At 45.7% G+C, this 12,909-nt stretch overlaps 1 protein-coding gene across 1 annotated transcript in view; it reads left to right on the top strand.

Moving 5' to 3' along the window:
• Positions 1 to 12,909, top strand: part of cacna1ha (calcium channel, voltage-dependent, T type, alpha 1H subunit a) — an 82,257-nt gene that overhangs the window by 57,147 nt on the left and 12,201 nt on the right. Inside the window, exons 11-26 of the mRNA XM_053444225.1 lie at positions 271 to 422; positions 1,042 to 1,227; positions 1,337 to 1,454; positions 2,471 to 2,626; positions 3,749 to 3,836; positions 3,930 to 4,204; positions 4,603 to 4,962; positions 7,078 to 7,181; positions 7,441 to 7,564; positions 7,891 to 7,959; positions 8,078 to 8,262; positions 8,374 to 8,500; positions 9,054 to 9,179; positions 9,254 to 9,343; positions 9,868 to 10,081; positions 12,341 to 12,492. Of these exons, the coding sequence (XP_053300200.1) occupies positions 271 to 422; positions 1,042 to 1,227; positions 1,337 to 1,454; positions 2,471 to 2,626; positions 3,749 to 3,836; positions 3,930 to 4,204; positions 4,603 to 4,962; positions 7,078 to 7,181; positions 7,441 to 7,564; positions 7,891 to 7,959; positions 8,078 to 8,262; positions 8,374 to 8,500; positions 9,054 to 9,179; positions 9,254 to 9,343; positions 9,868 to 10,081; positions 12,341 to 12,492 (2,526 nt within the window). The remainder of the gene's footprint in view (positions 1 to 270; positions 423 to 1,041; positions 1,228 to 1,336; positions 1,455 to 2,470; positions 2,627 to 3,748; positions 3,837 to 3,929; positions 4,205 to 4,602; positions 4,963 to 7,077; positions 7,182 to 7,440; positions 7,565 to 7,890; positions 7,960 to 8,077; positions 8,263 to 8,373; positions 8,501 to 9,053; positions 9,180 to 9,253; positions 9,344 to 9,867; positions 10,082 to 12,340; positions 12,493 to 12,909) is intronic.

Raw genomic sequence — 12,909 nt, forward strand, 5'->3', positions numbered from 1 at the left:
CGCTGTTCCCATTTGATTGATTGGCCCTGACTACGGCTCGGAATTTGATTGATATGGTCTCAGCTCAGAGCACAGAGACTAAAAGGGATTTTACAGTTCTTGGATAATAGGTTGGAGATATTTATTGACCTGTTTTCGTAGATATTTCTTCTGGTTTTCTATGTTTCTTTCTTCTTGCCTCTTTTCTCTCGTCCGTCTCTTACTTTCTGTCTTCCTCTCCATCCCTCCATCCCTCCATCACTCCATCCCTCCATCCCTCCATCCCTTCAGCCCGAGCAGCTGACCGATGTGTTGGAGATCAGTAACATCGTCTTCACCAGTATGTTCGTCTTGGAGATGTTCTTCATGCTGCTGGCGTTTGGCTTGTTCGGATACATCAGGAACCCGTACAACATCTTCGACAGCATCATCGTTATCATCAGGTAATATTAACCCACCCATACTTATCTCTGCATTTTAACTCCCATGCTTCTCTCACTGAAACCTGGTCAACTACAATCCCTCCTGATTCCTACTCTTGATCGAACCGCGTGTCAGCTCATCGTCGATTTCACAAACTACACAATAGCACTGATTCAGGGCCACACCCCTCTTCATATTCCGTCTGCAGCCGGTCAGTCATTAAGTCTCGAGCGTCAGATTCCCTGCTGTAGAGTCCATCTTTACTGAGCTATGAGTGTCACAGTCAGGATGGATCAAGTGGGAGCTGCTCTGCTTTGCCGCCTCAGCAGATTCTCCATCCTGTCATCGTCGCTGATGGAGCTGGTATCAGATCAGGGAACCTTTAAATGTGTTGATATGTTATGTGTGCGACTGAAGGGGAGACACCGCACATTACAGATTTACTGCCAGTGAGTAAATCTGTAGCCTGAACACATATTTTCACATTTCCTCTAAAAGAAAATGTGAAAATATGTGCGATGTAATGTTGCCATTGAATATAACTTAGTTTGATTTAGACAACACAACATTTCACCGTGTTTTTATCAGTTTTCCCCCCAAATGTGCAAATTGCAATTTGTCTTTTCTTGTGCTTCTCAGCGTGTGGGAGATCATTGGCCAGTCGGACGGCGGGCTGTCCGTCCTGCGAACGTTTCGTCTGCTGCGGGTCCTGAAGCTGGTTCGATTCATGCCCGCCCTGAGGAGGCAGCTGGTGGTGCTGATGAAGACCATGGACAACGTGGCCACCTTCTGCATGCTGCTGATGCTTTTCATCTTCACATTCAGGTGTGCACATGCAACACGTCACCACCCGACAGCCCAGCTTGAATCTTGAAAATGTACATTTTTAGTTTTTATATTGTGTAATGTCTGCGTTGTCCTCACTTCCCTGCAGTATCCTGGGAATGCATCTGTTCGGCTGCAAATTCAGTCACAAAACGGAAGATGACGACACAATCCCTGACCGCAAGAACTTTGACTCTTTACTTTGGGCCATTGTCACCGTATTCCAGGTAAGTTCTCGTCTCCGTATCTGAAAGCTTGTCCCTGTGTTCCCATTTGGTTTGGAAAATGCTGCTGTATCTCAGAAAAAGTGGAAAAATGGCAGCCGTCATGAGTTCAGTATATTTGCTGCGCTTATATTTTTATCCCAGCCCCGACCCTGTGTGCTCCTTCACCATCTCAAATCAGAAATGTCAAGCTCTGAGTGTGTTTACGCATATGTGTGTATTTGTGTGAGCCAAACTTAACTGGCAAGTTCTGCTCATTAGTCGACTGCAGTGCAACGAGAAATTCTGCTTATGCATACACCCCCCCCCCCCCTTCCCCTCTTTTCTCTTTCACTACCATTTTTTTTTGCTCTCCCATGTGGAGATATTGTTCAATTGCTCCACATACAGTAGATTGTCCTCCTTTCTATACTGGACGTGTCAGCGGAAAGTTAGACTGCAGAACGCAGTGGGCTGTCTCTCTCAAGATGCTGAAGAGGCATTTTATTCTAACTCCACTGTCATATGAGGGGGTAGCGCTCACAATATAGATATATATTTCCTATATCTTTTTTTTGGGGGGGGGAGCTGTATATGTAGATACACACATTCAACCACAATGAATGGACTTCCTGCCACAGTGAGTGTAATGAGTGGGCAGCGAGAGTTCCTGCTGCATCGTGCACACCGTCCTGCTTTTAGATTCTACCATCACACACATTGATTCAGGCACGGACACACACACACACACACACACACACACGTATACAGTGCAAGTTGCATGTCAAGGAATATGAGTCCCTTGTGTCTGAAGCATTGTGCACAGATGGCAATAAAAGTAGCTCAGTCGTGGGCTTTATAAAGCATATACATCCCACAAGCGCAGTAAAGGCTGATATTGCTCCATTTCTTTCATTACTTTTCCATCCGTCTCCCATTCTCTCTCTTTCTTGTCCTCCCTTTAACCTCCTGCCACACACGTTTCTGCGCCCGCGGACCCTCAGCCGCTCGCTCACGATGCTGTTTCATTCACTCGACAGATTCTGACCCAGGAGGACTGGAACGTGGTGTTGTATAACGGCATGGCCTCCACCTCTCCGTGGGCGGCCCTCTACTTTGTCGCTCTCATGACATTTGGCAACTACGTGCTCTTCAACTTGCTGGTGGCCATCTTGGTCGAGGGCTTCCAGGCCGAGGTGAGAAGGGCGATGTGGATTTTCTGCAGATTCGGTTCGGTGTCATTTGATTTGTTGTGACACTTACACACTCGATCATTTCCCATGTGCAGCTGTAAGGCTCTGAATGCAAAAAACAAGGAAAGAGACCCCTTCATTGTCCTTTTCAAACACAGTTTAAGACGCAGGGTTTTCATTTATCACACCAACACATGACCACTTTTGATGAAACATCACTTTTATATTACCAGTAAGAGTGAAGCCAAAACCTCTCAATCGCCACCTGGTGTCTGGCTGCAGTACAGGTCATAAATCTAGCCTCCTCCGTGTTAATCGAGGAGACCTGGGCACTTTTCCAGTAAGTAAATGAAACATCATGATTGACCATTGAGGCTGACGCTCTCCCCTGATCGCTGCTGTGCAAACTGGACGACAGCATTCATGCCCAGGATAGTTTGGCTCCATTTGGCCGAATCGGAGACGTGTCGTCCATCTCCACATTCAGTCGATGTGGAAATCCTGTAGCACAGTTCAATATGTTTGACAAGAATCCATCAGACCATCAATTCATGCCTCCACCACTAGGATCAAGTCAACACAGCATATGTTGCTCTCAAATTCTTGGTGACTTTTCCCAGATGCTCATTTCACCATTTGCACATTTGTTTCCCTTTAAGAGATATTCTCTTCACCGTCAAATTGATTACAGCCATAATTCCAGTAGAGCAGAGTAAATATCAGAGTCTGATTCCTAACAGCGTCCCTCAGCTGTGTGCTCTCATGCCGTATGCAGACCCTGACTTGCTGTTAATTAACTCCCAGCGGAGCCATCTGAGGGTCGCGAGTCTGAACCCCAATCAACCTGTCACTTCATGCAAAGCACCGCTGCTTTTAAAGATGAGGACAGGATGGAAATTATAACCAGCCCAGAACACACCCACTGACAATCTCAAATAATCAATTCTTCCTCATCCAGCCCTGTTATCGAGTGTGGCCCAGGTGCGCTGCGCCTTCAAGCTTGAAAATCTCCGAGCCTTGATTAAAAAACTCAACTTGTAATCATCTCCACGATGAATAACTCAGAAGAAACACTGAGAGAAACGCTTATTTGTGAATCTGAATCTGTGTGTGTGTGTGTTGTAGGGCGACGCCAACAGGTCCGATTCAGACGATGAGAAGAAATCGGACAACTTTGAGGAGGACGAGAAGGTCGAGCAGCTCAGAGACACCGGTAGGTCGTGTGACAGATCCACGAGACGCTCATCTGGTGTTGATTTTGTATAAAAGATTAATTTAATGACTTAATGGCTTCTTCTCCGATCAGAACTGAAGATGTACTCCCTGATGATGACAGCTAACGGTCATGTGGACCCTCGCGGCTCCATGGCTCCTCCTATAATCATGCGAACGGCAGCCACACCCATGCCCACCCCGAAGAGCTCCCTGGGACCAGAGTCCATCCTCGGGGACGAGCTCCTGGGGAGTCCTCGACACGGCGAGGTGGGACTGGGGCTCTCGGAGACCGGAGCTGGTCACTCAGAATCTCGCCGTGGGAGCGCCGCCTCCATTGACCCATTGGCCTATGACCAGCATTCTCTGGTGAGCCCCATCAAACACTGAATCAGTTCATTGCTAAAACAATTTGCTTTTTATATGAATTGGTTCAAGTTACATAATAAAGAATATAATATATACAGCTGGTGATGCCCCACATCCCTCGAGGAAAAGTAGCTAAAAAACAATCACAGTACTTCAATTCAATAGCTGCTCCCCAGCAAATCCAGTTATAGAGTGTGAACATCACAATCATCTATCCACTACCATGAAGGGGAATCTAGAAACCTCACATTGAAGCTGCACTCAAAATACATATTGTCAGAAAGCTATTCAAAAGACGTGTGATACTCAGAAATAGCCTGGTAGCCATCTTGGGACCACTCTAACACACATTGTCATGGCCCCCTGCTGAGCTCATCCCTGTTTCCCGTCCCCTCCAGAGCCTCTCAAGTCCCGGACGCCGCTCCCCTCTCCCGCCCCGCTCCTGGGGAAGCCGGCGCTCCAGCTGGAACAGCCTGGGAAGGGCGCCGAGCCTCAAGAGGCGAGACACCAGCGGAGAGAGAGAGAGCCTTCTGTCCGGTGTGGGAGGAGAGGAGGAGGATGGCGGGGAAGGCAAGGAGGAGGGCGGGGTAATCAACCGATTCCGGCCGGGCTCCTTGGAGCTGCTGCAGGCGTCCACTCTCCTGCCTTCCATCATAGCGGAGTACGGGGACTGCAACGGCAGGACCCTGACTTACGACCCCAACGTGAACTCCGACGCCAAGGACGACTCCTCGCCTGAAGAGGATCTGGACGATGACGTAAGTTCTGAGTCGTAGAATCTAAAACATAACCATTATAATCATGAATTCATAGTGAGTTCCCCAGTGGCCCTTTACTTCCTCTGTGGCTGGTGTTACATTCAAGTGTAACTTCACCCCTTCAAGTTTTGGATCAAGGGTCATGTGAGGCAGAGGGGAGACACGCCCACCAAATCTCTCTCTCTACCCCCCTACACACACACACACACATGGGCAATATACCAATTAGCTTCCTAACGGGCAGATCGACCTGAGCTGTTTGAATCACTGACACAGGCAGCGGTGCTGAGACAGCTGTGGCTGAAGCAGGAAGGCAGGTGTGTGAGAGACAGTCGAGGGGCAGGAGAGGAGGGGGGACGTCTCTGAATGGTAGATGAAGTGTGTCCTCACAGGCGGTCCCTGGTGGCGAGGGGCCGCCCACCGATTCCGATATATAAATGTCCAAATTCCATATAGATGACTCTATGAAAGCTATGGCTCTGCATGGACAGTTTGAAACACTGGGTGGTGTTACGAGCCACGTTTTAGACATAAATTAAGATTTTTTTGCAATAAAATTTCATTTTCCTACCAACATTAATCTATTTCATCTGAGACATCATTGAGTTTACTGCTCAAAAATCACATAAACATCTGCACTTTCTCTTTTATTACCTACACAGGCCTCAAGCAGGAAATTATGAACGTGTGCTAATCATCTCTACGTTCTCTCTCATTATAAAGCACATTTAAACAAGTGCTATTCAAAGAGATTAGATCATGGGATTATTTGATTGATAATTACTATCATTGAACACACAGTCATTCATAAAACAGGTTATGAGTGAATGAGAGCTGCCTCTGTGTCTTCATGGTGAAAAGGATGCAGCTGAAGACAAACAGGACAGATGTGACAGATGTCCTCTCTTCTCATAAATGGACTTCAGGGCTTTTTGACAGTTGAGCCTCAGTGGTTTTGTTTTCTTTTAAAATTTTTAATCTTTTAATCCGACTCTGACTCTGTTTACACATTTTATTTCAGCTTTTCTCTCCGTCAATCCTCGCTCACCCGATTCCCCTTTGTCTCCCTGGGACCTTGTGTGTGTCTCTTACACTGACACATTATCGTGTGTGTGTGTTCTGTGCTCACACGAGGCCTGTGGGGAACACTAATTGCCTCATTGTAATTGATTGGCTTTAGCAGTAATTGTTTTCTCTGTGGGTGCGATACACAAGCATGTGTACGTACAGTCACTTGTGGTTGTGCGTCTGTGTGCTCGTGTGTGTAAACCGGAGAAGGGCGCACTCCCCCTGGTGGTTTCGGGTGACCTCTGTTGTGACAGTGTTGATGGTTTTATTGGCTCCAGATTGATTTATGAAGTCATGAGATCCGCTGAAACAAAAGGGTGCTCCCTGGGCACATTGAATATGGAAGGCTTAATACACAAACCCTGCCAGCGTGTGTGTGTGTGTGTGTGTTGATGTGTGCGTGCAAGAGTATGCATCTGTGTGTTTTTGTGTGTGTGTGTGTTTGTGTGTGTGTGTACGGCATGCCAGATGAGACGTGTGTATATTAATGCACGTGGTTCTCAGTGTGTGTCTGTGTCAAGGAATATGGATTTCAGCTCCAACGATATCCGAGAAGCAAGTTCTCCTCATCCACACACACACACACACACACACACACACACACACACACACACACACACACACACACACACACACACACACACACACACACATACACACACAGCGGCAGCCTGCCAAATAAGTAGTGTCTTAGGGCAGCTTGATTTTGGGCAGTTTTTAATTGGAAGCTGTGAACCTACGCTCTCTTCTGTTTATACCACAAATCACAAATTAAATTGTTGATGGGGATTGTGGATTGTATAAAATGTAATTGTTATAGACAGTTAAGTCACAAAACATCTGGATTTCGAATCAAGCATTCTTTTTTCACCAGAAGAAGATGATGTTGACAGTAGTAGTGAGGATGTTTACGGTCACTATTGTGTTGATTGTACTGAAAGCAATTGTTTTCTCTGTCCTTAGAATAAAATAATAATAATAATATCTAATGATGGATTCAAAAGAAAGTTGTGGCTGTGGTTGACGTGTGGATCTTCTCCCCTGCAGAGCTCTCTGTACTACTGGATCAAGAAGAAGCTCGTTGACATGAAGCCCCGCTGGTGCAAAGAGCACGAGGACTGGGCGCTGTACCTGTTCTCTCCAGAGAGCCTGTGAGTCTCTCGCACATACACACACACACACACACACACACACACACTCTACACAACACAATAAGAGGCAAGTATGAACAGAGTCTGTGGTTCCTTTATTTGATTCCCTTGGCTCCCTTCTCTTATTTTTCTATTGTTTACCCTCTTCTCACTGATTATCTCTTTAGCTTTATTCCGACCATGGACATATTATAGATGACTCATTGCATCTGTGTGTGTGTGTATTTGTGTGTGTGTCTGTGTGTGTCTGTTTGTTTAGATTGCGTGTTTGGTGCCAAAGTGTGATCTCTCACAAAATATTCGACCATGTGGTTCTGGTTTTCATCTTCCTCAACTGCATCACCATTGCTCTGGAAAGACCTGCAATAGAGATGGGTAGCACGGTGAGAACACACACACACACACACACACACACACACACACACACACACACACACACACACACACACACACAGTTACAAGGTGTTTATTCTTACAGCAGCTATTGAATGGATCAATGGTTCATGGTAATACTTTGTTCATTTAACTGGTAAATCAGGTCAGTAAATAAAAGCCTCCCTGTATTAAACTGACTGAGACTCTTGTATAGGTAGACGGTGTAGATGAGGACGACAGGACTTACACAAAGTGTGTCACACAATAGTTGTACTACTGTAACAAAGACGTGAACCTTGATTTATGACCTTTTTAACTTCTTTCCCATCTTCAGGAGCGAGTCTTTCTGAGCGTGTCCAACTACGTCTTCACTGTGATCTTCTTGGCTGAAATGGCCGTAAAGGTAACTCAACGAAAGGTGTAGATTTCTAGGTTTTTTAATTTACCTTTGAGTGTGGTAATGTATGCATGATCCCATCATGGTTTCAGTTTGTCCTCAGTGTTTTGGGCTTTCTCCCCAGGTTGTAGCTCTGGGCTTCTGCTTCGGGAAGCAGAGCTACCTTCAGTCCAGCTGGAACGTTCTGGACGGTTTGTTGGTGTTTGTGTCTCTGGTCGACATTCTGGTCTCTGTGGCCTTCAATGGTGGAAACAAGATCCTGGGCATCCTCCGAGTCCTGCGTCTGCTGCGAACTCTACGTCCACTCAGGTAAATACTGAGTTTGTAGGTGTTTTGTTGTAAACACAAAAAATCTTACCCTATTTCATATCCCTGTCCTTTAACTGAATGTATCTGTATGTCTCCATTTGTGTCTTGCAGGGTAATCAGTCGAGCCCCGGGACTGAAGCTGGTGGTGGAGACTCTCATCACCTCTCTCAGACCCATCGGGAACATTGTCCTCATCTGCTGCGCCTTCTTCATCGTCTTCGGGATCTTGGGGGTTCAGGTAGTTTGCACACACACAGTTTGTCACTTCTTTGCTTCAGGACGATTATTTGAAATATCAAAGATGTTTGATAATAGATCCGGGGGGGATCCAACTAAATTGGAACTATTAAGATTCTTTTGTAAACACATTGCATCGATTGACCTCCAGTTGGGAACCCAGCAGGGATTTTCTGAAGCAGCAAATTGGGTCTAAAATCGCCCTGATTATCCTCCAGTGTGCAGCAGCCTTGAATGTCAGTCCTGCTGATCAGCTCCATATGTGAAAGTGGCTTGAGGCTGAGGTTGGAAGTGTCCTGAATATCCAACGGAGAATGATCCTTTTGTCCCTTAAGAGTGCGAGTTGTGAAAGAATGACAGTCGGGTTAAGTGTGCAAAGGGGCAACATGACCCCCCCAGGCCAGCGTTTCAGCTGAGCACTCAGGAAAAAGTCACAGAGAAGAACGAGCTCTGTGAAACGTTCTTTTATTTCCTGACGTTAATAGCGGGATGTTTCAAAAGCCGCGAGCGCTGGTGAGATAATGTCTCTCTCTCTCTCTCCTGTCGCGCTCAAGCTGTTCAAGGGGAAGTTCTACATCTGTGAAGGTCTGGACACAAAGAACGTCACCAACAAGTCGGACTGTGTGCCGCCGAATTTACGCTGGATACGAAGGAAGTACAACTTTGACAACCTGGTCCAGGTACAGATTAACACACTCACCTGCTCACGCCCAAATTTTTGATAAATGATTGACCATCTCTCTTTCCTCTCCAGGCCCTGATGTCGTTGTTCGTGCTGTCGTGTAAGGACGGCTGGGTCAACATCATGTATGACGGGCTGGATGCGGTGGGTGTGGACCAACAGGTAATGATGTGAGGAGGTCGCTCGGCATGTTTTGCGAAAACAGCCAAGTATCTGTGAATAACCAACTATAATAAATACCCTAACCCCGGGTATTAGCATTAACGCAAATCCACTTCAAAGTACAGCATGAAAAAGAGACCGAGTGGGAGTGAACAATTAAATGAATAGACTAAAGGCGAATTCAATTAATGTGCTGCTATAATATCAAATTAAAGTGAGGCTCCGAAGAGGAATTAATAGCACACACTTCAAAGCTTCAATTCATGTCCTCGGATGCACGACCGTCTCTGGTGTAATTGCCTGAAATGTGTTTCATGTTTGCAGGAACGTTGACTGAGTGACAAGAACCCAAAGAATTAAAAGAGTTAAATAAATCTTCATGTGTTGAGCTGCTGCAGAGACAGAGACATGATGATTTTAAACTGTTTTTTAAAAGCTTTTTAACAGGAGGGGACTTGTACAGAATTCACATCTCCCTCTTTGTGTCCTCTTCTCCTCTTCTTCTCCCTCTCCCTCCCCCTCAGCCTGTGAGAAACCACAACCCCTGGATGCTGCTCTACTTCATCTCCTTCCTGCTCATCGTCAGCTTCTTCGTCCTCAACATGTTCGTCGGCGTCGTGGTGGAGAACTTCCACAAGTGCCGGCAGGACCAGGAGGAGGAGGAGACCCGCCTGCGCGAGGAGAAGAGGCTGAAGATGATAGAGAAAAAGCGCAGGAGTAAGGAGAATGGAGGGGCTGGTCGGTAGTCTATTTTTCTGAGCACTGCCTGCTTTCAGAGCCTGACCAAAAGAGAACGGGAATGAACAGAGAGTAAAAGCAAGGAGCTCTATCTGGTTGAGGGACTGACGGGCTCACGCAGACAGCGACAGATCGCTGGCAGAGTGCGTGGGCTGCGCCAGTCTGATGCATGTGACTGCACCCCCCCCCCCCCCCTCCTCCCCTCATCCTCACCCTCCCCTAACACTGCATGGACCACTCAGGAACCCGGGCCATTCTAAGCAACCTCCACACATTCATATTAACCTGACTTAAGGAACTACACGCTCCCTCTATCAAACAGTAGAGCTGTCCCACCAGTGTTAATGTTTTTTATAAATGAAAGAATTATATTTATTGTTATAAATCTTTCATTAACGCTCCTCTTCCTCCGGGAATTTAGCTCGCAAAATGTTTCCGATTTCCCCTCCTTCCTCCCTCCCTCCCTCCCTCCTTCCCTCCCTCCCTCCTTCCCCCCCCCCACGAGTGCATGTGCCACCCGAATCCTGAGGCGTCTCAAGATAGAAGTGGGATGATTCCTGTTCCTACGCTTTGACTGGCAGACTCAGAAACATGGCAGACGCTTCTGCTGCTGTATCTGCAAAACATCTGGGGTACTGAGCTGTTAGAGGATGTTAAGTTGGTCGGATACAGGCACATGCTAACATTGGAAACACAAAAGAAAAGCAAAAAGAAATGCTCACAGTATTTTATTAAGACTATATTGTGGAAATATGGCAAACTTTTTAATTGGCAGCCTTGAGTATAGGAGAGCACCACAGTTTGGCCCCAACACTAAATTCTGTCCATCTACACCTGAATTTCAGAAATAGACTAAATGGTGTGAGCAGGAAGACGCTCTTTTCATCTTCTCATGTTAGTCACACGTCTCACTGGTCTCAAACTACAGAAACCACAGAAATGTAATGTGATCCAATAAAGGAAAAAAACTTAACTCCAGCGTTTGGCCATTTTTATCAAACCAAACCTAATAATCATGACAAAGTTTTAGACTATTGAGATTTCTCTGTGGGGATTAACTTCCTGTAGTGATGCTGCAGGAGAGGAGAGTGACTCCGGTGTTTGTTCAACTTCACAGATGGAAAAATTAAATTCAGCGGTTGAGCAAAGTGGAATTTAAATGACATTTAAAAGAAACAATCAATTCCTTAATCTGCATCCTTTTTGGGGAAGAAGAATGTGTTGTTGAACATTCACTGATGATGTTCCATGAGAGGCATGTCAGCATGCAGGAGATATGGTGAACACATGGGAGGGGGACATTGACGTGCACGTATTCACATTAAAAACACCCAGAACCATCATCATGGACATGTGAGGACACAGTCAAAACATAACAAGACATAAAAAACACAGTCACTCGTGCTAAAGCACCATTTAATTGAGGTGTTTCACTTGTGATTGCACCTACAATTAAAGTCTGTTTAATAAAAATGTTTTAATGTCAGAAGGTCTCTGCTAGACAAGAATGAAATGACATCCTGTAAAACTCAGAGGATTCTGACATTTTGTTGACATTTCAATTGGAGCCAGAATAATGATATGATATTAACTTGTATTAACCTTAAGTCTTGTGCAGGTGTAGAGAAGGGATCTGTTTTTTTTTCCAGACTGGTAGAAGAGAGAATGACTTAAACCTGCACATGTTCTTAAACCTGGTATTTAGTACATGCAGTTTTCAAGCTTTTTGCTTCACTATGCACCGAACCATTGAATTTCTTGGATTAATATATTACAGCCTTGCCTGTGACTCTCATGTCCTCTGCTCCTTGAACATGCCATACAGGCAGTGGTGTGCACAGAATGTCTAAGAGACGGGGGGCTAAAATAAAAAAGGGGCAACAGCAAGGCGTACCAAAGGGGGGGGGGGGCAGGGGTTAGAGTTAGGTCTGTTTTTAACATTAAGGTCAGTGCACTTGTACGTGGAGCTTCAAAGTTTGTTCTTCTGATGTGACTTGAAGCCAAATCATGTGTCTCAGATCTCCAAAGACACATAATTAATATCCTGGTTCAATGGAGGCAAGAAAAGCAGTTGTTAATCTGAGCATAAAGTCAGCAGAGGTCGCCCTCCTCCCTGCCCCTCGTTTCTTTGTGCACACCTCTGGAAACATGTGATGTTTAACATTCAGGTCGCGGCTCCTCCCAGCGACGCTCTGGTTCTCTCTGTGCGTTTTAACTGGTGTCTGCCTGTGTGTCCCTCCTTGTGTTTGTGTGCTCCAGAGGCCAAGCAGAGGCCTTACTACGCAGACTACTCCCCCGTGCGTCTGTCCATCCACACACTGTGTACCAGCCACTACCTGGACCTCTTCATCACCTTCATCATCTGCATCAACGTCTTCACCATGAGCATCGAGCACTACAATCAACCGCAGGTAACGTGTGCACGCTCGGGCACGGACGTGATGGAGAAAATTCCTTCACACGTTTGTTTGCATGGATTCGAAACAATGTGATTATATCGACTCAGCATCAAGAAAACACTCATTATTAGAGGCAACAACTCCGCAGTAAAACTTATGATTTGGTGCCATTCAAGTAAAACTGAGTGAAGCTGAGAGCATCACGTGAAATACTGATTTATGATCCTGCCTCTTAGATTCTCCCTGTTTGTTCCTTTTAGGGATTATGATGGATTTAAGCTTTAGTTCCACAATCATAATTAGTCAGTGTTTATTGTTTCTGTCACTCTTCTATAGTCTCAATTCATTTTACTCTATTTGAAGTTTAACAGCGAAAAAATAGTTTTCCAAAATTCAACACGATTAACTAATTGCATTTTAGAACTTGTA

Source organism: Pleuronectes platessa, chromosome 16, assembly GCF_947347685.1.
Source record: "Pleuronectes platessa chromosome 16, fPlePla1.1, whole genome shotgun sequence".
Lineage (NCBI taxonomy): Eukaryota > Metazoa > Chordata > Actinopteri > Pleuronectiformes > Pleuronectidae > Pleuronectes > Pleuronectes platessa.